At 48.5% G+C, this 24,178-nt stretch overlaps 1 protein-coding gene across 4 annotated transcripts in view; it reads left to right on the top strand.

Moving 5' to 3' along the window:
* The window catches only part of CNKSR2 (connector enhancer of kinase suppressor of Ras 2), a 236,725-nt gene that overhangs the window by 209,504 nt on the left and 3,043 nt on the right, over positions 1 to 24,178 (top strand). For all 4 annotated transcript variants that reach the window (XM_054399320.1, XM_054399319.1, XM_054399314.1 and 1 more), the window contains one exon: positions 22,654 to 22,850. In XM_054399320.1, coding sequence (XP_054255295.1) covers positions 22,654 to 22,850 — 197 coding nt within the window. The remainder of the gene's footprint in view (positions 1 to 22,653; positions 22,851 to 24,178) is intronic.

Genomic DNA, 24,178 nt, shown 5'->3' with positions numbered 1-24,178 from the left:
GGAGGTCTCTTCCAACCTGATAGATTCTGTGATTCTGTGTCTGAGGAATGAAAAAAAACCCAAACATTTAATAACTAACTAAGTAAAAATCAACCAAACCAGAAAATGCCCTTTAGACATGAATGCTTTCATGCATGGATAGATTGACAGTTTCTGAGGTCTCTGCTCACTTTGCATTTTAACCTCCTGCATTGCAATTGACAAGTTCTGCCCACAGATATGGGCACCTTATAGTAGCCATCACGAACCTTACAGCTTCAAGAGGCTATCCTTACATCTCTACAAGCTTTAAGAGTTGAGCAGTTTGATTTGTGGATGCCTTGCATGATCCATGAACTATGTATAAAATGTCTCCCTAGTAAAAGAAGAGGGAAAGAGGTTGTATGTTAGTTTTCCTGGGAATACTTGTTGGAACCTGTCCAGAGGAGGGCCATGAGGATGAGCAGAGGACTGGAGCTGCTTTCCTATGAGGACAGATTGAGAGAGTTGGGACTGTTCAGTCTGGAGAAGAGAAGGCTCCCAGGAGACCTTCTTGTGGCCTTCCAGTATCTGAAGGGGGCTACAGGAAAGCTGGGGAGGGACTTTTGAGGGTGTTGGGTAGTGATAGGACTGGGGGGGGGGGAATGGATTCAAGCTAGAAGAGGGAAGATTTAGATTAGATTGGATGTTAGAAAGAAATTCTTCCCCATGAGGGTGGTGAGACACTGGCACAGGTTCCCCAGGGAGGTGGTGGAAGCCTCATCCCTGGAGGTTTCTGCAGCCAGGCTGAATGTGGCTCTGGGCAACCTGATCTAGTGTGAGGTGCCCATGGCAGGGAGATTGGAACTACATGGTCCCTGAGGTCCCTTCCAACCCTGACAATTGTGTGATTCTCTTTAAAGGATGGCTGAAATTTTGGGTTCAGTTAGTTCTGAGCTATTGGTACAAGGGAAGAAGGAAGTTTCAGGGTTTCCATGAAGTGAAAGATGACTGCTTTGGAGACTCACCATTTAGGAATGGCTTTTACAGTTAATGAAGCTCAGAAATGTCAGCCATCTTCTCCTTGCTCTCCTCCATCCCAAAAGGCCAATTTCCTAAGTTGGTACTCTTGGTGGCTGAGTAAGAGTACAGGATTTACAGCAGGAGTACAAAAGTCACTTCAGGTAAAAATTCAGCTTCTCAGTCAGTTCTGAAAATTGCACTTGGATCCTTAGATGGATTTAAGTATTCCTAAACTGCAGGGGAGATTGAACAAGGCAGGACAAGGGCATGATGGCCCCAAGCAGCTAGCCCTGTCCCTTGGAGCCCTGTAATGTCTGTAGTCAGTGGATTGCTACTCAGAAGAAAAAAAAAAAGAACTGAAATGGGGGTGGATTTCGTATTCCACCTAGATGAAAGCTCTTCTGCCACTGCTGCCAGTTCTGCATTGGACAGCAATGTGCCCTGGTGGCCAGGAAGGCCAATGGGGTCCTGGGGGGCATTAAGAGGAGTGTGGCCAGCAGATCCTGGGAGGTTCTCTTCCCCCTCTGCTCTGCCCTGCTGCGACCACCCCTGGAATCCTGTGTCTAGTTTTGGGCTCCCCACTTCAAGAGAGACAGAGACCTGCTGGAGAGAGTCCAAGGGAGAGCCAGGAGGATGCTTAGGGGACTTGAGCATCTCCCCTGGGAAGAGAGACTGAGAGCCCTGGGGCTGTTTAGTGTGGAGAAGAGAAGGCTGAGAGGGATCTGATCAATGTCTATCAATAGCTGAGGGGTGGGGGTCAAGTGGAGGGAGCCAGGCTCTTTTGGGTGGTGCACAGGGATAAGACAAGGAAGAATGGGTTCAAACTTGAACATAGAAGATTTCAGCTCAACATGAGGAGAAACTTCTTTCCAGTGAGGGTGCCAGAGCCCTCGAGCAGGCTGCCCAGAGAGGTTGTGGAGTCTCCTTCTTTGGAGCCTTTCCAAACCCACCTGGATGCATTCCTGTGCAGACAACCCTGGGTGCTCCTGCTCTGGCAGGACTGGATGATCTCTGGAGGTCCCTTCCAACCTCTAACATTCTGTGATTGTATAAAGGTAGAATCATCTCCATGTGTTTAGAAATTCTTTTCCTTAGGTGTCTTTTCCAGAAGCAACCTTGTTCCCTGTGCTGCTTTTAGAATAGCTACTGAAGTTATGATGTAAATCAGAGATGGGTTAAGAATCTTAATTCCATGTTACTGCAGCAGGGTAATTTCTCCAGAACCTCTCTACCTGTATTTCTGAAATAAAAACCGTTGAGGAATACCTACATAAATTCAAGCCACTGCAAATTACAACAGCACCACTGACAAGTCTTAGGTTGTAAACCCTCTTTGTTATATGCAGCTGTACTGCTAGCAAGCCCTGGTGGTACACAGGCAAATTAGGGAGTTTATTGCATTCAGCTGCACAGCTTCTTTAAGAAAGTTGTTTGCTTTCTTGAAGGGGGAAAAAAAAAAAAAAACCCCACCCAAATCCTTGCAAACTTAAGAACTCACTAAGCTTTTCATTCTTTCTGTTATTTTTATTATTATAAATATATTTATAAATATAATATTATAAATATTATAATATCCATATATAAATATATTATAAATATTATAACATCAATATATACATATGTTATAAATATTATAATATCAATATATAAACATATAAATATAATATTATAAATGTATTTTATTATTATTCTGTTCTTTTTATTATTTCACCTTGCAGTCTGATGTTTCTATTCTGCACAGCAGCTGTTGGCTTAGTAAGAAAAAAAAAAAAAAACCAAAAACAAAAACAAAAGGTCCAAAACTTTGATTTGTGGAGTTCAGAGCTCAGGCTCTGAGCTATTTACATTCAAAAGAAAACCAAAGTAAAACACCACCACAAAACAAAACACATGTTGAAAAACAAGCAAGCAAGCAAACTCCAAACAACTCCAAGCAGCTGCAGGGAAGAAGAGCATCACCTTTGGTTAGTTTGGATCCAGCTTCTCACTCTCAGATATTCCTGTTATTGGAAGAGAGCCTAATCAAACTTTTCTCTCTTCATTTGCTGCATGTGTGCACTCATAATGAGATATAAAACTGTTCATGCAGATGACCAAGCCTTGAGCCACTCCTGGAACATCCAGTCACACCTTGCAGGGAAAAACCTTTCACCCCACCAGTAATGGTAGCTGCCCATATCTCTGTCTCTCTTCAGTATTGCTTTTTGAGGTGAGAAGGCTAGAGCAGTGTAGAGCCTTCAGAACATGACACATCAGAGATTTACACTTATTTAATTTAATTTTTTTTTCTGCTTTTATCTCCATTCTTTTCTGTGTTTGTATTTGGAAGGGACAGCCAAAGATCATCCAGTCCAACCCCCCTGCCAGAGCACTCCAGCCCCTCAAAGTCTTGCTTTTTAAAGGCCCCAAATGAGTTAATGTATAAAACCTCCCAGAACTATGCTGCTGATGAAAGGGATGTACAGAACACTCTGCTACCATAATGGGACCAAGTCTTCTTAAATGTTCCTTGTTTTAAAAAATGGTGAGACAAATGCAAAAACCCTCACCTAGTGTCACAGTCTCACGCTATATCAGAGGTTGGAAGGGACCTCCGGAGATCATCCAGTCCTGCCAGAGCAGGAGCACCCAGGGTTGTCTGCACAGGAATGCATCCAGGTGGGTTTGGAAAGGCTCCAGAGAAGGAGACTCCACAACCCCCCTGGGCAGCCTGCTCCAGGGCTCTGGCACCCTCACTGTAAAGAAGTTTCTCCTCATGTTGAGCTGAAATCTTCTATGGTCAAGTTTGAACCTGTTGTTCCTTGGCTTATCATTGTGCACCACCTAAAAGAGCCTGGCCCCCCCCACTTGACACCCAGACATTGATCAGATCCCCTCTCAGCCTTCTCTTCTCCACACTAAACAGCCCCAAGTCTCTCTTCACAGGGGAGATGCCCAAGTCCCTAGTCTGTTGATGTTTTTTAGGGCTGGAATCCAAAGTCTTCCTCGGAAAACACAACTCTCTCACTTTCGGGCCCTACAGTAACTCCTTTCTCAGGCAACTAACTGCAGCTCCAGTTCTGCTTCAGGCAAGGTCCTACAGCTAGGTTGGGGCAATCCCAGCCACCAGTATAGGCTGGGTGAGGGGTGGCTGGAGAGCAGTCTGGAGGAGAAGGAGGTGGGGGTGTCAGCTGATGACACTGGAAAGGGGCAGAATCACCTCTCTGGATCTGCTGGCAATGCTTCTGTGACTGCTCTCATCCTTGTTTGTCAAGCAGGCAGAGAAGCTCCTCACTCTTCATAAACCTCCCATAAGAAAGCAGCAAACCAGTAGAGGAGCTGTAATGGCATTGTCAGGAAGCTTTCTTGTCATTTAGAGGAGCAGTGTTGGTAAAGCAAAGATAGAGTCTTTATGTCAACTTTTTCCTTGACATCTCCTTGTGAGAAGGCAGTGGAGCAGGAAGAAGGGTTAGAAATGCTTGACAGGTTTGATTCCACAGAGTTGGCTCTGGTTTGTTGTTGTTTTTTTTCTCATCAGAGCTGGCTTTCAGAGAGGGGTGAGAGTGTTTTGAGTGGAGGCTGTTACAGCACACACTGCCAGGGTGATGTCTGCATTCCTTGAGTCACAACAACCCCAAGCAATGCTGCAGGCTTGGGGCAGTGTGGCTGGAAAGCTGCTGGCAGAAAGGGACCTGGGGGTGCTCATGGCCAAGCAGCTGAAGAGGAGGCAGCAGTGTGCCCAGGTGGCCAAGAAAGCCAAAGGCATCCTGGCTGGGATCAGCAATGCTGTGTCCAGCAGGAGCAGGGAGGGGATTGTCCCCTGGCACTCAGCTCTGGGGAGGCCACACCTGGAGTATTGTGTCCAGTTTGGGCACCTCAATCCCAGAGAGGTGTGGAGGTGCTGGAGGCAGTGCAGAGGAGGGCAAGGAAGCTGGGAAGGGCCTGGAGAAGAAATCTGATGGAGAGAGACTGAAGGAGCTGGGGATGGTTAGTTTGGAAAAGAGGAGGCTGAGGGCAGACCTCATTGCTGTCTACAGCTCCCTGAAAGGAGGTTGTGGAGAGGCTGCTGCTGGTCTATTCTGACAGGGAATTAGTGACAGAACAAGAGGGAATGGCCTCAAGCTGTGACTGGGGAGGTTTAGACGGGACAGTAGGAAATATTTTTCCCATCAAGAGTGGTGAGGGATTGGCAGAGGCTGCCCAGGGAGGTGGTGGAGTCCCCAAGCCTGGCTGTGTTTCAAGGTGGTTTGGATGTGGTGCTTGGGGATGTGGTTTAGGGGTGAGCCTTGCAGAGTAGGGTTCATGGTTGGGCTTGGGGATCCTGTGAGGCTCTTTTCCAACCTGAATGAGTGTATGAATGAATGTCTTTGTGACGTGTGCCTAGGGACAGAGTAGTGCAGCTCCAAGGCTAGGCAAGAGTCTAGGGAGAAGTACAGTGAGTTTGGAAGGCTTTTAGGTCTTCCCACATTGAGGTGAGCTAGACACAAGTCAGCATAAATGCCCATGGGGTGGTGCAGGGAGTGATGCTCTCTGTGTACTAGTAAGTACATCAGTGGTGTGGTGTGTGGTGCTGTAAGACAGCAGCAGCTCTGAGTTTTAAGTTTGCAGGTGCTTTGTTTTTACATTGTAACTAGAGGGATTTTTTGCTTCCTTGCTTGTTTAGAGGGAGTTCTTCAGTTCATGAGTTATTTAGCAGGAGCTGCAGCATGTGAAGTGCATGTTGGGAGAGCTAGGATGCATCTGCAGGTTTAGAAACACCGTGGGAGGACAGTGGGAGGAAAAATGCCTGCTGCTCAGAGCCCTGTAATTTCCTTGTTCCCATGGGGCTGAGTGCAGCACTTGGAGAGGAGCAACTCCTGGAGATAGTATGTGGTCTGACACCACCATCTGTCCTCCCTGTGCCCCTTCCTCCTTGTGCTGCTTTCTCATACAACGTTCGTGCCCGTGGTGTTCCCTTGTCTAGCTCAGGGAGGACATGAGGGACACTAAAGCAGGCACTGTCATGATGGAAAAGCTGGAGCTGGCTGTTTGTAGCTAACATATTCCTGGATTGCTGCTTGATTTAGTGCATTGTGCTGGAGTAACTCCAGAGTCTCCAGAGGAGCACTGAGTAATTACTGCTGCTGCTTCCACATCTAACTGGCTTCTTACAGGATAATTTGCAGAGGTGCTGCTGTGGAGTGTAGTGTCTGGGGGGCTGCATTGGATATGTCATCAGAACCCCCTTTGCTGGGGCACTGTTCTTGCCAGGCTCTGCACCAGCTGCTTCTCATCCCTGCATGGCATCTGGCCAAGACCTGAGCAGTCCTGAAGGTGGTAGAATCATAGAATCACAGAACTGTCAGGGTTGGAAGGGACCTCAAGGATCAGCCAGTTCCAATCCCTCTGCCATGGGCAGGGTCACCTCACACTACAGCAGGTTGCTCACAGCCACATCCAGCCTGGCTGCAAAAACCTCCAGGGATGTGGCTTCCACCACCTCCCTGGGCAACCTGTGCCAGTGTCTCACCACCCTCATGGGGAAGAACTTCTTCCTAATGTCTAATCTAAATCTCCCCTCCTCTAGCTTGGATCCATTCTCCCCAGTCCTATCCTTCCCTCACACCCTAAAAAGTCCCTCCCCAGCTTTCTTGTAGCCCCTTTAAGATACTGGAAGGCCACAAGAAGGTCTCCTGGGAGCCTTCTCTTCTCCAGACTGAACAATCCCAACTCTCTCAGTCTGTCTCCATAGCAGAGGAGCTCCAGCCCTCTGCTCATCCTCATGGCCCTTCTCTGGACATCTTCCAGCACCTCCAGATCTTTCTTGTAATAGAGGCTCCAGAACTGGATGCAGTACTCCAGGTGGGGTCTCAGCAGAGTGGAGCAGAGGGGGAGAATCCCCTCCCTGGCCCTGCTGGCCACACTTCTCTTGCTGCAGCCTAGGCTCTCCTTGGCTGTCTGGGCTGCAAGTGCTCACTGCTGGCTCATGTTGAGCTTCTCATTTATAAAGATAAGGCAAAATAATTTTACTGACAAAAAGCAGCATTTCACAGAATCACAGAATTGTCAGGGTTGGAAGGGACCCCCCAAAGGTCATCCAGTTCCAACTCCCCTGCCATGGCAGGGACACCTCACACTAGAGGAGGAAGGTGAATACACCAGCAGGAAATGTTGTACATCTGGCTGCCAGCAGTAGGAGTGGTACAGGAAAATAGTGAGAAAATCTATTCAGAAAAGCCCTCCAAGTGCCTGTTCACTATATTCACCTTCAGATAAATAGGAAAGTCTATGCCACCCCTTGTCTGTGAGGCCCTAATGAAAAGCTCCTCATGCAGATTGTGGCTAAGCCAAACTGGGGCAATGAAGAATTAACAGTGTTTGGTGATAGGCCTAAAACTGCCTTAGTAATAAAATTAGTGAATAGCCTGTTCAGAAGTATGCCTTATTAGCAGGGCTTTTATTTTTTTAATTCAGAAGTAGTCATCTTCTAGTGCAGCATTGAGCTGGGTTTTACATACATTCTCAAAGTCCCAACATCCTCTCCCACCATATGCAAGCAGTGTGCCAGGTGGCCAATAAAGCCAAAGGCATCCTGGTTGGGATCAGCAATGCTGTGTCCAGCAGGAGCAGGGAGGGGATTGTCCCCTGGCACTCAGCTCTGGGGAGGCCACACCTGGAGTATTGTGTCCAGTTTGGGTCACCTCAATGCCAGAGAGATGTGGAGGTGCTGGAGGCAGTGCAGAGGAGGGCAAGGAAGCTGGGAAGGGCCTGGAGAGTAAATCTGATGGAGAGAGACTGAAGGAGCTGGGGATGGTTAGTTTGGAAAAGAGGAGGCTGAGGGCAGACCTCATTGCTGTCTACAGCTACCTGAAAGGAGGTTGTGGAGAGGCTGCTGCTGGTCTCTTCTGACAGGGAATTAGTGATAGAACAAGAGGGAATGGCCTCAAGCTGTGACTGGGGAGGTTTAGACTGGACATTAGGAAACATTTTTTCCCATCAAGAGTGGTGAGGGATTGGCAGAGGCTGCCCAGGGAGGTGGTGGAGTCCCCAAGCCTGGCTGTGTTTGAAGGTGGTTTGGATGTGGTGCTTGGGGATGTGGTTAAGAGTGAACCTGTAGAGTAGGGTTAATGGTTGGAGTTGGTGATGCTGAGGCTCTTTTCCACCCTGCATGTTTCTGTGAAGTTGGCTCTGTTCTTCCATAGGCACAGAGGAGCTGTCAGAGAGGCTGGGTATAGGCATTGCCTAGGTAATGCCTTAACTTCAGTACCTCTCCTTTACTTTCTAACCACCTTGTTTCACAACCAGGGAAGTTGCTTTTGCCAAGGCCTGAGCTTTGAAACCAATCTTTCTGAATTCTGAACAACACCCATGAGACAAAGCACAGAATCACAGAAAATACCTGCTTAGAAGAGAGCTCCAAGCTCACCCAGTCCAGCCTTCAACCCAGCACGGAAGGGTCAACGCTAAACCATGTCCCTTGAGCACCAGGTCCAGAGGGTTTCTTGAAGCTGCAGAAATGAGACACAGCAGGCAGCAGTGTCGTCTTTCCCCTGAGTCCCTTCTCCCAAACCAATCCAAGACTCTTTATTTTAAATGCTGTGACTCTTTTTAGGCTCAAATGTGCAAATCATTCCCTTTGCAGTCACAGAATCAATAAGGTTGGAAAAGACCTCAAGGATCATTAAAGTCCAACCTGTCACCCAAGACCTCATGACTACTAAACCATGTCACTAAATGCCAGGTCCAATCTATTCAAGTCTGCCTTCCCTCAAACCCATGAAGCCTGAAATGTGCTGGTTTGGCCTTTTGTTTGTCAGTGGTTTGGCTTTTGGTGTGTGTGGAAGTGGGGGTGGGGGGGGTGTTGGATGTTATTTGTTTCTGTAGAATCACAAATGTTCCTTATTTTAAACAGTAAGTTATGTAAAAGTTTCTCTTTGCTGCTATACTTAGGGGTTTAGTTATATAAAGTGTTTTCCTCTCCCTTCTTCTTCCTGTTCTCCCTGTTGGTGCACAGGGAAATCTCAGCAGTGAAGGAGAAGCCAAACTCAGTTTGAGTAGCATCTAAGCATTGCTCACCCTCTGCCTCTCTGGAAACTCCTTTCCCAATTGCAGCTGTGGGTGGAGTGAATGGCACTGATGTTTCCATTTAGGATCCTTTCCACATTGTGCCTTCTGTCACTGAGACAACATTTCTTGTCTGCTTCCCAGACCTTTCATGATACGCTCAAGAGTAACAAAAAAAAAAAAAAAAAGTGCTGGTGCCTTGATGTTTTCCTTCCTTTCTCATCCTGTCTATTGGGGGAAAAGGAAACAATAGCAACAAAACCTTCTCTCTAATGAGGGTTGAACGAGTTTCACATAGTTATTTTGAATTGAATTTCATGGAATCGTGGAATTGTTAGAGTTGGAAGGGACCTCAAGGCTCAGCCAGTTTCAACCCCCCTGCCATGGGCAGGGACACCTCACACTACAGCAGGTTGCTCACAGCCACATCCAGCCTGGCTGCAAAAACCTCCAGGCATGAGGCTTCCACCACCTCCCTGGGCAACCTCTTCCAGTGTCTCACCACCCTCGTGGTGAAAAACTTCTTCCTAACATCCAATCTGAATCTCCCCATTTCTGTTTTTTTTTTTTTTCTCATTCCCCCCAGTCCTATCACTCCCTGACACCCTAAAAAGTCCTTCCCCAGCTTTCTTGTAGTCCCCTTCAGATACTGGCAGGCCACAAGAAGGTCTCCTTGGAGCCTTCTCTTCTCCAGACGGAACAACCCCAACTCACTCAGTCTGTCCTCATAGCAGAGGGGCTCCAGCCCTCTGATCATCCTCTGATTTGTCCATCTTTGTATTCTGCTCCTTGTCCTATCACAGGGAGCAAGTGAGCAGAGCCTGTCCCCTCCCTCCTGACCCCCAGCCCTCAGATATTTATGAGCATTTATTAAATCCCCTCCAAGTCTCTTTTCCAGGCTAAAAAGCCCCAGGTCCCTCAGCCTCTCCTCACCAGGCAGTGCTCCAGTCCCTTTCTCATCCTCATAGCCCTCCACTGGACCCTCTCCAGCAGGTCCCTGTCCCTCCTGCACTGGGGAGCCCAAAACTCATGTGTCATGGCAGTGTGGTTTCAAAGTCACCTGATTCCTTAGGTCCATGTTTTATCCTTAACCCAATGCTGCCCAACACTGGATTGCAACTAAGATAGGTGAGAGATTGTGTCATGCTGCCTCTTTTCCTCGTTCATGCAGGAGTTGCCAACAGGATGTTTTCCCTCATAGAATGGTTTGGGTTGGAAGGGACCTCCAAAGGTCATCCAGTCCAACCCCTTCTGCAGTCAGCAGGGACATCCCCAACTAGATCAAGGTTGCCCAGAGCCCTGCCAAGCCTCACCTTGAATATCTGTAGGGATGGGACCCCAACCACCTCCCTGGGCAGGCTGTTCCTGTGTTTGTAGCACGTATGATGGCTTTGGGGCACGCTCTTTGCTTCCTTTCTTCTCATTCATGTGACCCTTCTTGTAGTGCTTCCAAGTGAGCTCATGTTTCTTCAGCACAGAGTTGGTTAGGATGTTTATTGTTCTCATTTTATTTGTGTTGTGGTTTGGTTTATTTTTTTTCCCCTTCTTTCTTTCTTTAAAATTGGTCTTTGTTCTGTTCCTTTCCGTTTTGTTCAGTTCTCTTCTTTAAAGCATAGCCACAAAGATTGTTTAGCTCCCTGCCCTTTTTGCATCAGGGAGGGATATTTTAAGGGAGCAAAGGTGTGACAGCAGAAGAGAGTGCCTTGTCTCTGTCCTCATGAGCATAGCTGCATGCAGATTAGAAAAGCTCTTGTGGTGCTGCTGCTGTATGCCAGATGTGCTATTTGCTCTTGTTTGCATGACAGTCTTTCTGATATACTGATGTGCTATGGAAATGATGGCACGGCACAGATCTTTCACCCTCTTGTATCACTGCTTTATCACATTAGGCTAATACACTGCCAGAGTTGGTAGCACCTCTCCATGTCACATGGGATCCACTTCTCTTGGCACTGAACCGATCGGACTCAGAGGTTGATAAACTTTTCCTTAGAGAATTGGCACGACGGAGACTCCACTTCAGCCTCTTGCCAGCGACCCTCCTGGCCTCCCTTCAGGAAAGTCAGTTCTTCTTGAAATCACTTTGATGTTTTCAAACAGAGAAAACAGACCTAAAGCCTAGACAACCACATGCCTGGCTGTGAGGCCTCCAGGAAGGTGTCAAAGGGCATGGCCAGTATTTTGAAGAAAGCACCCTTTCCACAGTGGGACTTAGGCACAAAGCTCAGATCCCATCTACACGGAGCACATGTGCAGAGAACACTGCCCCTGCATGGGAGGACGGAAGGGGAAGAGGGTCTGGGCAGGGGAAGGGCTTTGCTGTCACTCAGTTTTGTCCTGCAGACCTCGAGGAATTAAAGAGGGATCCAGCCATGGTAACTGTAAAATCCTCTTGCTTGTATTGAACTCCAGTGAGCCCGTTCAGGCCAACCAGAGAGAGTTGTGTCTTGTGAGCGTTGCTTCACCTTAGTGAAGGAAGCCACCTTGCCGTGTCGTGCTAAACTTAAGTGTGCTCTGTCACCTGGAGGTACCTACAGACCTTGCAGAGACTTCCTTTTGTCTAAAGCTTTGTTAAGGAATTACCAGAGGGTTGCCCTGGCACTGGATGGTGACGGAGAAGATACCTCACGCTGAGATTTCTTAGACCCTGCCGATAAACTTCTTCAGTTCCTCTTTAACTTCTAGGACTTAAACCATGGGAGTGATGCTGCCTGGCCGAGCAGGCACAAAGTATTCTCTCTGTAACACTCAGAGGGCTGGTTTTTTGGGGGGGAGGTGGGGGCCAGGATTTGTCTGGATGTCGCTCAAAAGTGGATTCAGATATTTGTATTTATCCTTATGTTCTGGGTCCCCCTTTACGGGTTGATGTTTGCCTCCTATCTCTGTGGTTTAGAATGTGGATTTCTTTTTATTTGGGGGGGTTGTTTTTCCCCCCCCCTTCATATATTTGGCTAAGGGTGTATTGTAATAATTGTTAATGCTAATTACTTGATATTTCATACTATCTTATGGGGGAGATAATTTTAAAAGGGAAAAAAATGTATTTTGAAATGTTTTGGGGGGTTTGTTTTTTTTTTTCCCTTCTTTCTGTTTGCTCAATGTATGGTATTGCGTTCTGTTAATACCAATAAAATTATATATAGAGAGAAAGATATATATATATAGAGAGAGAGATATATATTTCCCTTTTATAAAGAAGTAAATTATGCTTTTTTTTGTTGTTGTTGTTTGGCCTCACAAACAGGAAATGTGCAGTGAATCAAATCACATCATTCTGCCTTACAGCAGGTGACAAAGCTTATTAATGAGTTTTAATATTCTCTCTTTGTTTGGTTGGTTGGTTTGTTTGTTTTTGGTTTTTTTTCCTCTTTGGAAGAATAAAAAGTGTTAGGATGATACCAACTAGCTGCAAAATTGTCATCCAAATGCATGCTTTGTGTTGCTGCTCAATGGGACTGGCACAAAGCAGCCCCCTGAATGTTTAGCGATGTTGGATTGGAGCATCTTTAATTTATTTATTTACTTATTTATTCATTCATTCTTCCAATCAAAACCAGAGGAGTGGATTGCTTTTATTGATTGCAATACTGGACTGTCATCAGGTTTTGTTTGTTTGTTTGTTTGGGGGTTTTGTTTGTTTGTTTTTGGGGGGGGGGTTTGACCTGTTGACCAAGCAGACAAAAACCCCTCACTGAGTTTTTATGACTCTTGTCTGTAGGAGTTGATTCTTTTGTTGTTTTTTTTTTTGTTGTTTTGTTCCAATTGAATTTTCAGTGCTCTTTCTGATGCTTGGCAAAAGGCAAGAGTTTTATTTTTTGATAGAAGGTTGCCTTTGATGTACCTGCCTCTGCCAGCGCTGCTAAATCACTGCTTAAGTACATAAAAGATGCTGCAACCTGAAGGATGTGTCATTAAAGCCTTCATTAAAGTATTGGAATGGCCTGCAAGCCCAGCCACAGTCCTTTTCTTTTTGTTCTGTTACGTCCTGCTCCTTAAATTCCCCAATGACTTCGAGCTGAAATGTCTTTTGGAAATGAATCAGAGAAGCAGAAGCAAAGATGTGGTGACTCTAAAACAGCCTCTGGCTGCCATTGGGTGTTCCACTGATGGCTTATTTGCTGCTTGTAGCCAAAGGCCAGCCTGTTTCTGTGCTAATAGGGATTGAAATCCTCTCCAGCTTCTTCTCTCTCTTGAACATATTGTATGGAGTATCTTTGTTTTGCAGAGGCAGTCGAGAAGGGCTGTAATTAGCAGTCCCCCCTCCCCTCCCCCAACCCTGGCTTTTAATTGCATACAAATTTGTTCAATATTTTTTTCTGTATGCCTTAAAATAAAGTATAGAAAATGGCAGTAAACGTTTCCTTACTGAAGGCATTTGATTTCTTCATGAAGTTCAGGGTTTTCTTTTATTTTTATTTAAAGGTGTTCTTTTGGGCTTAATAAAGGAAGAAGCCAGAAAAATCCTCAGTTTCGCCTTTGCCTAACCACTGTCTGTTGGGGCTGATCACAGCAGCACAGAATGGTAGGGGTTGGAAGGGACCCAGAGCAGCTCACACAGGAACACATCCAGCTGGGTTTGGAATGTCTCCAGAGAAGGAGACTCCACAACCTCTCTGGGCAGCCTGTTCCACGGCTCTTGCCACCCTCCCAGGGAGAAAGTTTTCCCTTCTGTTCCTGTGGCACCTCCTCTGCTCCAGCTTGCCCCCAGTGCCCCTTATCCTATCATTGGACATCACTGATGTTCCTTTCCTTTCCCTTGTTTATTCTGTGTGCAAACACATTCTGCCCAGTGGATGGGAAACAGATTCTTCTTCTGTGATGACTCTTGTCCCAGTTTTGGGAGAGAGCTTCCTGTTAGGTGATCACAGTAAGGGGTTGGAAGGGAGCTCTGGAGATCTTCAGGTCATAGAATGGTTCAGGCTAGAAGGGACCTCCAAAGCTCATCCAGTCCAACCCCCTCTACAGTCAGCAGGGACATCCTCAACTAGATCAGGTTGCCCAGGGTCCTGTCGAGCCTCACCTTGAATATCTCCAGGGATGTGGCCTCAACCACCTGTCTGGGAAACCTGTTCCAGTGTTCCACCACCCTCATAGTGAAGAACTTCTTCCTCACATCCAATCTCAATCTGCTCTGCTCTAGCTTGAAGCCATTGCCCCTTGTCCTGTTGCTGCAGGCCTTTGCAAACAGTCTCTCTACAGCCTTCCTGTAGGCTCCCTTCAGGTACTGGCAGGCTGCTCTTAGGTCTCCCTGGAGCCTTTTCTTCTCCAGGCTGAACACCCCCAGCTCCTTCAGCCTGTCCTCATAGCAGAGGACAGAGCAGGACCAGAGAATCCAGCACAGGTCACACAGGAACACATCCAGACAGGACTGGAAAGTCTCCAGAGAAGGAGACTCCACAACCTCTCTGGGCAGCCTGTTCCAGGGCTCTGGGACCCTTGCAGTGAAGAAGTTCCTCCTCATGCTGAGGTGGAACCTCCTGTGCTGGAGTTTCCATCCGTGGCACACAAGTGCACTGTGACACCTGATGACATGAGTAATGTCTAGAAGAGCTGCATGAGACTGCATTGCTCTCCTCACATGCATAGTTTTGCTTCTCAAAGATACTTTGAACTCTGTGTGGTGGTGGTGGTGTGATGGGCATTCAGCAGCTGAAAGTGGGGGCTTCATATCTGGCAGTGGCACGCCCTGCACATCTGCCATGTAAGTCAGGGTGCAGGTCAATTAGTTTGCAATCTAATCAGTGGAGCTCTCCTAAAAATCCAACCATGAATCTGACCAGCTGAATAAAGGTGACATCTTCAGAGGTATTTCAGGCCCCACCCCTAAATGCCTCAGGAGTTGCTTCCCCAGCAGACTGCAGTGCGTCACGGTGCTGAGACGGCCTTGAATGAATCTTGGCCCCAGCCCACACTCCTCTGTCCCTGTTTCATGCTGAAAGCAGGACTGCAGTTCCTAAGCCTGAAGAGCATTTTCCCAGTGGGTGCTGCTCACCAGGAATCCCTGCCCCTTCCATTCAGGCTTGCTTTCAGCTCCTGAGCCCATCAGCCTTGGCAGGCGTTGCTGGCGTGCGGGCGTGCCTGGGGCTTGATGCTGACTGGTGAGTAATGTCGCTGGGTCCATATCATTTGTCACTTAACCTTTCCCAACTTCGTGTGCTCTTAACAGCTTAGGTTTGGGAAAACGTGTTTTCCTGGAGGAGTCATTGCTTCCATGTATTTGCTAGCTGTGGGGACCTCCTCATCCTGTTTTAAAGTCACAGCATCCCCAGGCGCAGGGGTTTGCTTCAGCTCCTCGCTTTACCTTGTCAGCAAGAGAAGTTTTGGGTTCTGAACTCTTGAGAACTGAGGAGATGAGATGATGAGGACATCAAAATGTCATCAATTGCTCTCTTGCTTTCACTTCAACACTGGTGGCCTGTGGCAAAACTCTAGCAGCACTTCTGTCAACCTGTGGCCCAGCCAAATGTTTTGTTGTGTCAAAATCCTCCCTGCAAGTCGTTAAAATGTGTTGAGCAGATGAAGGTTAAACTGATGCCTTCAGTGTGTCCAAATACCAAAGGATGCTATTCTGACACTGCTGCCAAGAAGTTCTGCCACTGGTCACGGCTTCCTGTTACTCTGGGAAGCTTTGGAGTTATTTCATCTCCATCCTTGTGCCCTCTCTGAAATCACAGCCCACCGAGGCAACCCTCATGAAGCAGCAGGGCTGGCAGCACAGGAGGAGCTTCTCCTTATGCTCCTTCAAGGTGTGTAAGAGCTGTCAAAGAGGCAGCACGAGCAGAGCAAGTTAATTATTCCCCCTACCTGTGTTTTCCCTTCTCCCTAACATGTTAACCCATTTGCTGGCAGCTGTATTTCCTTGATGAGTGGATGTTGAAATATGCCTCAATGTTACTGTCAGATCAACAGTGCAGGGCTGAGGGAGAAACCTGGAGGTTGGATTTGGTTTATTTGCTAATGCTGAGTGTCAGCTGTTTTCAATAAGCAATCCCAGTTGTGTGGAAAGCTGAAGGGAGGTCACTGATGTGGGTCATGAGGCTTGTAGTAAGACCTGCTGGAGAGCAGCCCCAAGGAGAAGGACCTGGGAGTGCTGGTGGACAACAAGTTGTGCATGGCACAGCAATGTGCCCTGGGGGCCAAGAAGGCCAATGGGGTCCTGGGGTGCATTCAGAGGAGTGTGGCCAGCAGAGCCAGGGAGGTTCTCCTCCCTCTCTACTCTGCTCTGCTGAGACCTCACCTGGAATATTGCATCCAGTTCTGGGCTCCCCAGTTCAAGAGGGACAGGGATCTGCTGGAGAGAGTCCAAGGGAGGGCTACAAGGATGCTGAAGGGACTGGAGACTGCCTGGTGAGGGGAGGCTGAGAGACCTGGGGCTGGTTAGTTGGAGAAGACTGAGAGGGGATTTGCTGAATGTTTATAAGTATTTGATGGCTGGAGGTTGAGAGGGAGGGGACAGGCTCTGCTCAGTTGCACCCTGTGACAGGACAAGGGACAATGGATGGAAACTCCAGCACAGGAGGTTCCACCTCAACATGAGGAGGAACTTCTTCAATGGGAGGGTCCCAGAGCCCTGGAACAGGCTGCCCAGAGAGGTTGTGGAGTCTCCTTCTCTGGAGACTTTCCAGCCCTGTCTGGATGTGTTCCTGTGTGAGCTGTGCTGGATTCTCAGGTCCTGCTCTGGCAGGGGGGTTGGACTGGATGATCTTTGAAGGTCCTTCCAACCCCTAACATCCTGTGATCCTATGATCCTATGTAGCCTGTGAGGCTGAACGTGCTTCAGCCTGCCAGCTCCCAGGCTGCAGTGTTGGCTGCCAAGGCTGTGGCAGGGTGTAGGCAGCTTGGCATTCAAATATCACCAGTGAGGTGACCTCAGAGGAAAGGAGATTCACAGAGCTCTTCTGATCCAAAAAGAAAACCACTGGTGCATGAACTGTCCACAAGAAGGATGAGACCTTTGGTGCCACAGCAAAGGTTTAGCATCTCTTTAGGGGCCTTACAAAGGCTGGTGGTAGATCTTTTTAAAAGGGGTTATGGTACATAACTGCTGCTGACTGAACTTGGTGATACTGGAAAATACCTTTGGAAATCTGTCCTGTGGGAGCTGAGCTTTCCACCTGCCTGCACAGTTCACTTGATTTCCAGAAGCCAATTCATGCTCACCCATGTGAGAGGAGAGGCAGCCTCTTACCACAGGCTGGAGAGCTCCAGCACATCACAGAGCTCTGCTCTCTTGGTGCTTTTCAGTGATCACCCTCTCTGGCAAGTATCTTTTTTTTTTTTGCCTGCAGGTTTACATAAGAGGAAAGAATAGAAACCGTGTAGAGCTGTCCTGGTTACCCAAAAGTTCTTCCCCTCTAGAGGAAAGAATGGGATGAAATGCAAATGTTCTCTGATGCTGCAGCCACTAACCTTTCACCAGACACATGGGTCAAAGCTTGGTTTCAAACACTGATCCTTCCTTCATTGACTCAAGGCTTTGGGAAAAAGAATCCTGTGCTTTCAGGTCCATGTGGCCAGAATGGATGGAGGATTGCACAAATCAGAAAAGATCAGGCAAAGAGGGAAGGAATAAAAGAGAGAAGGGCTGCAAAAGGCAGGCACGACACAAAAAGAACCCTCAGCTTTTCTTCAGCTTGCTTCTATTTTCCTTCACTCAGGGGAAGCATTAATGGACATATTTATATGCAGACAGCTATAGAAGGGGTTGGGTTGGAAGAGACCTCCAAAGGTCATCCAGCCCAACCCCCTCTGTAGTCAGCAGGGACATCCTCCACTAGATCAGGTTGCCCAGAGCCCTGTCGAGCCTCACCTTGAATATCTCCAGGGATGGGGCCTCAACCACCTCCCTGGGCAAGAGGCACCCTCACATGCCCACTCAGGCCTTGAGTTTAACATGCCACAGAAGAGGAGAGAGGTTTCTACTTGTGCTTTTCACAAGGATATCTACTCTGTGTTACCCAGAGGAAATGATAAGCAGGTGGCTTCCCTGTAGACCTGAAGTTTATCTTCTGGCACCTCCTGGCTGCTGTGTCATGCCGGGCTTAAACACTCTGTTGCTGCTTCTTTTTCTCAGCTGTCAGGGATGTGATCTGTAGCATTTTCTGGCCAGAAGCTGACTTTCCATGTCACTGTGGCTCCCCTCCTGCCAGTGCAGGGGTGACCTCATGTGCAGCACACAGCTGGTCAGACTCCGTCTCCTCGTAAAGCTTTCTGTGACTTTTACCATTTCAGTCCCTTTAGCTTGCAGTCTGGGAGTGGGGGATGGGAAATACCTAGCATGGTCTGCCTGCTATCTAGCCAAACAGGGTAAGAAGTTACTGGAATTCCTGGTTCTCTGCAGCATAGACATTTGGAGATGCCTCCCTTTTGTGGTTTGAACCCTAAAGATTAACCTGAACAGCAGCAATGATGGATTCAAGCCTTGAACTGAGACAAGTACTGCTTTGCTTGGTTTCTTCTCTCCTCTCCCCTCCAACACAGCTAAAACCCACATCCACTCTCCTTCCATCCTTCTGTTCTCACCTTAAACAGAGGGAGATCCCTTCTGTCTCTCTGGTTCTGGAGCACAGCCCTTTGAGGAGAGGCTGAGGGAGCTGGGGGTGTTTAGCCTGGAGAAGAGGAGGCTCAGGGGAGACCTCATTGCTGTCTACAACTGCCTGAAGGGAGGTTGCAGCCAGGTGGGGGTTGGTCTCTTCTCCCAGGCACCCAGCACCAGAACAAGAGGACACAGTCTCAAGCTGTGCAGGGGGAAGTTTAGGCTTGAGCTTAGAAAGAAGTTCTTCCCAGAAAGAGAGATTGGCCATGGGGATGTGCTGCCCAGGGAGGTGGTGGAGTCAGCATCCCTGGAGGTGTTTAAGAAGAGCCTGGATGAGGCACTCAGTGCCATGCTCTGGTTGATTAGTTAGGGTTGGGTGATTGGTTGGACTTGATGACCTTGGAGGTCTTTCCCAACCTGGCTGATTCTGTGATTCTGTAACTGTTCAGAGTTCACAAGCCCAGCCAGGCTGTTGGACCCTGTGGCCATGCTCCATCCCCTGTGCTTGCCTGCTTGGTAGCACTCTGGCTGGCAGAGAGCCTGAGCTGTGGCTGAGGAGGCCTCTCCTCCATGAGGGGTGAGCAGGCTCTCCGGTTCAAGAGGGACAGGAATCTGCTGGAGAGAGTCCAAGAGAGAGCTACCAGGATGATTGAGAGACTGGATCACTGCCTGGTGAGGAGAGGCTGAGAGACCTGGAGCTGGTTAGTCTGGAGAGGAGAAGACTGAGAGGGATCTGATCAATGTCTATCAATATCTGAGGGCTGGGGGTCAAGAGGGAGGGGACAGGGACAGGCTCTGCTCAGTTGCACTCTGGGATAGGACAAGGGGCAATGGATATAAACTCCAGCACAGGAGGTTCCACCTCAACATGAGGAGGAACTTCTTCACTGCAAGGGTCCCAGAGCCCTGGAACAGGCTGCCCAGAGAGGTTGTGGAGTCTCCTTCTCTGGAGACTTTCCAGCCCTTTCTGGATGTGTTCCTGTGTGAGCTGTGCTGGATTCTGTGGCCCTGCTCTGGCAGGGGGGTTGGCCTGGATGATCTTTGAAGGTCCTTTCAACTCCTGACATCCTGTGATCCTATGATCCTATGTAGCCTGTGAGGCTGAACATGCTTCAGCCTGCCAGCTCCCAGGCTGCAGGTGCAGTGGTGGCTCCCAAGACTGGATGTGGCTTTGGGCAACCTGGTCAAGTGGACAGCATCCCTGCCCATGGCAGGGGGGTTGGAACATGATGATCTTTGAGGTCCCTTCCAACCCTGCCAGTTCTGTGATTCTGTGACTCTGTAATTTAAGCTCAGCTGTGTTCCTGATCACCTACCTCAGCTGCTTCACGGGGCCAAGGGTTTCACCAGCACCTACAGGCAATCAATCAAAGCCTCCAGCAGAAGGGGGAGGGAGGGGGAATTCGTGTCTAATCTCCTTTCCCACCTTCTGAGAGCCATTGAGAGCAGTGCTGCCACCTCCCTGGGTGTCTCTCTGGCAAATAGGAAGGGCTTGGGAGGTGTTAGCCTGGTGCCCACTGCCCTCCCCTGCCGTGGGTGGAAGGAGTCAGCATCTTGCTGTGTTTGAGCTTCCCCAGGCTCGGCAGCAGTGAGACGTTCGAGGGAAGGGCTCTGCTGGGTTTCTTCCCTTTATAGCAACCCCCCTACACACACACACACACACACATTCCCCTTTCCTACACTCCACTCACAGCTCCAGCACCGAGGCAGGGACAGAGCCTGGGTGGGAGGCAGTCCCAGCCGGGGGCAGGCAGCCCCAGCCGGGGGAGACGAAGCGCTGATGCATTTTAAAGACCTCCTGTCGGTGCTCTGCTGCCTCACCCTGCCTGCATCGTGCCCTGCATGCAGTCCTGTGCCTCTTCCTAAGCACCCTCAGAGCTCACCCCATTTGGGGTGGGGGTAAAAGTCTTCTGCCTGCAGTCCCTCTGAGGCCCATGCTGGGCAGTGGCTGCCCACCTAGGGAGGTGAGCTCTGAGAAGCACCAACCATGCAGCCCTCCAAGCCAGTGGCTTGGGGAAGGCAGGCAGCACAAGCCCCCAGCCTGCTGTTTGAAGCCTCACAGGCTGTGCTGCCTTCCAGGCTCATTAAAAGCACTTTTCATGCAGGACTGAACATCAGGGTTGAAATCAAATGTTGTCCTTCTCCATGGTGGGGACCTTTCATATTTCACAGAATCACAGAAACATTCAGGTTGGAAAAGAGCCTCAGCATCACCAAGTCCAACCAATAACCCTACTCTACATATCCCCAAGCACCACATTCAAACCACCTTGAAACACATCCAGCCTTGGGGACTCCACCACCTCCCTGGGCAGCCTGTGCCAATCCCTGACCACTCTGGCAGGGAAAAAATGTTTCCTAATGTCCAGTCTAAACCTACCCAATGACAGCTTGAGGCTGTTCCCTCTTGTTCTATCACTAATTACCTGTGAGAAGAGACCAGTACCAGCCTCTCTACATTGTTCTTTCAGGTAGTTGTAGACAGCAATGAGGTCAAGAAGCCATCAGGTTTTGGTGGCAAGCCTAGATGTGGTGGCTGGTTGCTGGTTCATGCTCTAGATCACCCTAGCAAGGTAAATCCTACTGACAAGGAGTGGAAGCAGTGACTTGCTTCTGCAGCAGACTCTCCCTGTGCTAACCCCCTAAGGGTACAATGCAGCAGCACTGCTGGAGAAAAGACACCAGGAAGGAAGCAAGATCTGTTTTGCCTTGCACAGAAAGGGGTGAAAGAAAGAGAGAAACAGCTGTAGAATACTTCCCTGTCAAATCAAGGAGGCTTTTTCCCCTGTGCCCTTTAGCAAATCACTCCCATTCCTCAGCTGGCAGGCTGGTGGCCTCTGTGTTCAGTAATGTGAACTGACAGAGAGATCCCCAACATCGAATCATAGAATCAAGAATGGTCTGGGTTGGGAGGGACCTCCAAAGGGCATCCAGGCCAACCCCCTCTGCAGTCAGCAGGGACATCCTCCACTAGATCAGGTTGCCCAGAGCCCTGTCAAGCCTCACCTTGAAGATCTCCAGGGATGCAGCCCCAACCATCTCCCTGGGCAACCTGTTCCAGTGTTCCACCACCTTCATAGTAAAGAACATGTTCCTAGTATCCAATCTCAATCTACTTTTCTCTAGTTTGAAGCCATTTTCCCCCTCTCTGTCACTGCAGGCTTTTCTAAAAAGCCTCTCTCCATCCTTCTTGATCTCCTTGCTGCATGGGCTTGTAAAGCAAGCTTCAAAACCAAGACTGCAGGGAATTTTAACCAGTCTTTTAAGTTTCAGCTCCTGAATGTTCTGCCCTATAAAACGTTAAAGCTGTTTTAATAAGACCTTTAAGATCATTGAGGCCAAACCTTCTCTAACTCTGCCAAGCCTGGTGCTAAACCATGTCCCTCTGCCTCTCTGAAACACCTCCAGAGTTGGGGATTTGATCTGCTGCAGAACCTTTACGTAATAGCAGAGTTAGAAAACACCACCAGTAGCACCATTACTGACTACTGAGTATCAAAACTAAAAGCCAAGAACAGAACTGGGCTTTCCTAGGAAAGAAAACAACCTGTCTTTCCCTAGCTGCCATCACAAACACAGTCTGGAATGCCATTGTCAGCACTCTCATGCCAAGAGCTGATCCCTGATCACCTTGCTGAGCAGGATGTCTGCAGGACCTCTTTCCCTCTAATAACAAAGTCAATAACTGCAATGCTAGAGATGTGGTTTCTGACACTATTTCACTCTCATAGCACTGCACCTTGCACTGTCTCACTCAATATCACTACACCTTGCACTCTCTCACTCTAATATCACTGTACCTTGCACAATCTCACTCTACTACTACTACACCTTGCACTGTCTTTTTTTCCTGCTTTCTGTGTGGTTCAAGACTTTACATTCTTGAAAGTTTTTCTGCTGAAGGCAGTTAAAATCACATCTTTTTCTTTTTTTTTCCCCCCCTCTGGAACTCAGCAGGTGTGAAACATTCTCCTTATGGTCTGGTTAAACATTCTGCAAAGGGTTTTGTTGGGGTTTTTTTTGTTTGATAGCTCTTTGTATAAGCATGTTAGTGATACATTGTCCCTTTATTTTTTCTTCCTTATTTTTCCCCCCCTCCCTTTCTCTCATTACAGTTGAAAATGCAGAGGAAAAAGCAGCAGACTCCTTGCAAGATCTGTGCAGAGCCTTGGAGCAGGCCAACCTATCTCCTTTAGGAGAGCATCGGATTGCCACTAAGCTGGAGTATAAGAAATCTTTTATAAAGAGATGCAGTGATCCAGTAGTCAATGAGAAGCTGCACCAGCTGAGAATTCTGAAAAGCACTTTAAAGGTGAGAGAAAAGAGGGAGGGGGGAGGAGAAAAATAAAGAAATCCTGCCCCAGGGTTGGATCTGGCTGTATTGTATCTGGAGATTTAACTGTGTGCAGCTGGAGTCTGGGCTGAGCTTAGTGTGTGAAACAAGGGAGGCATGGGGAAAGAAGGCAGAGAAAATCGTGCCTTGGGAAAGCAGTCAAAGGGAGGAGATCAGCCTTTATTTCTATGCAGATAAAAATCTCAGTCAGCTGCTCCTTCCCCAGCCAGTTTAGCAGAATGTGACACCAAATTCAAAGAGGAAATCTTAGTCCCTTTTTTGTCCCTGCACATTTTAATTTACCCTGATGAGCAGAGGATGAGCAGAGGGCTGGAGCTCCTCTGCTATGGAGACAGACTGAGAGAGTTGGGGTTGTTCAGTTTGGAGAAGAGAAGGCTCTGAGGAGACCTTCTTGTGGCCTTCCAGAATCTGAAGGGGGCTACAAGAAAGCTGGGGAGGGACTTTTGAGGGTGTCAGGTAGTGATAGGACTGGGGGGAATGGAGCAAAACTAGAAATGGGTAGGTTCAGATTGGATGTTAGGAAGAAATTCTTCCCCATGACGGTGGTGAGAGACTGGCACAGGTTGCCCAGGGAGGTGGTGGAAGCCTCATCCCTGGAGGTTTTTGCAGCCAGGCTGGATGTGGCTGTGAGCAACCTGCTGTAGTGTGAGGTGTCCCTGCCCATGGCAGGGGGGTTGGAACTGGATGAGCCTTGAGGTCCCTTCCAACCCTGACAATTCTGTGATTCTGTGACAAGATATTCAGTCTATAATTGCTGAAGTTAGGCAAAGCCAGCCCTTTGGGAAGGGGCTGGTACCTTGTACAACACTTGATTCTGTTCTGATGGCTGAGCTTGTCCAGGAGGAAATTCTGTATTTGCTTTCTGCATGAGCCACAAAAATGCTGAAGGGAGTAGAACATCTTCCTTATGAGGAGAGCCTGAGGGAGCTGAGGCTCTGAGGCTTGGAGAGGAGGAGCCTGAGGGTGACCTCATTCATGCTGATAAAGATGTGCAGGGTGAGTGCCAAGAGGCTGGAGCCAGGCTCTGCTGGGTGATGCCCAATGCCAGGACAAGGGGCGGAAGTTGAGGCATAGGAAGTTCCATGGAAACAGGAGGGAACATTTTTTCGCTGTGAGGGTGACAGAGCCCTGGAACAGGCTCCCCAGGGGGGTTGTGGAGTCTCCTTCTCTGGAGATATTCCAAACCCACCTGGCTGTGTTCCTGTGTGACCTGCTCTGGCAGAGGTGTTGGACTGGATGAGCTTTGGAGGTCCCTTCCAACCCCTACCATTCTGTGCTGCTGTGTG

The sequence above is a fragment of the Indicator indicator genome, chromosome 1, assembly GCF_027791375.1.
Source record: "Indicator indicator isolate 239-I01 chromosome 1, UM_Iind_1.1, whole genome shotgun sequence".
In the NCBI taxonomy this organism is placed as follows: Eukaryota; Metazoa; Chordata; class Aves; order Piciformes; family Indicatoridae; genus Indicator; species Indicator indicator.
Note: the sequence above shows the minus strand (reverse complement) of the source record. Positions and strands in the feature narration are given on the sequence as shown.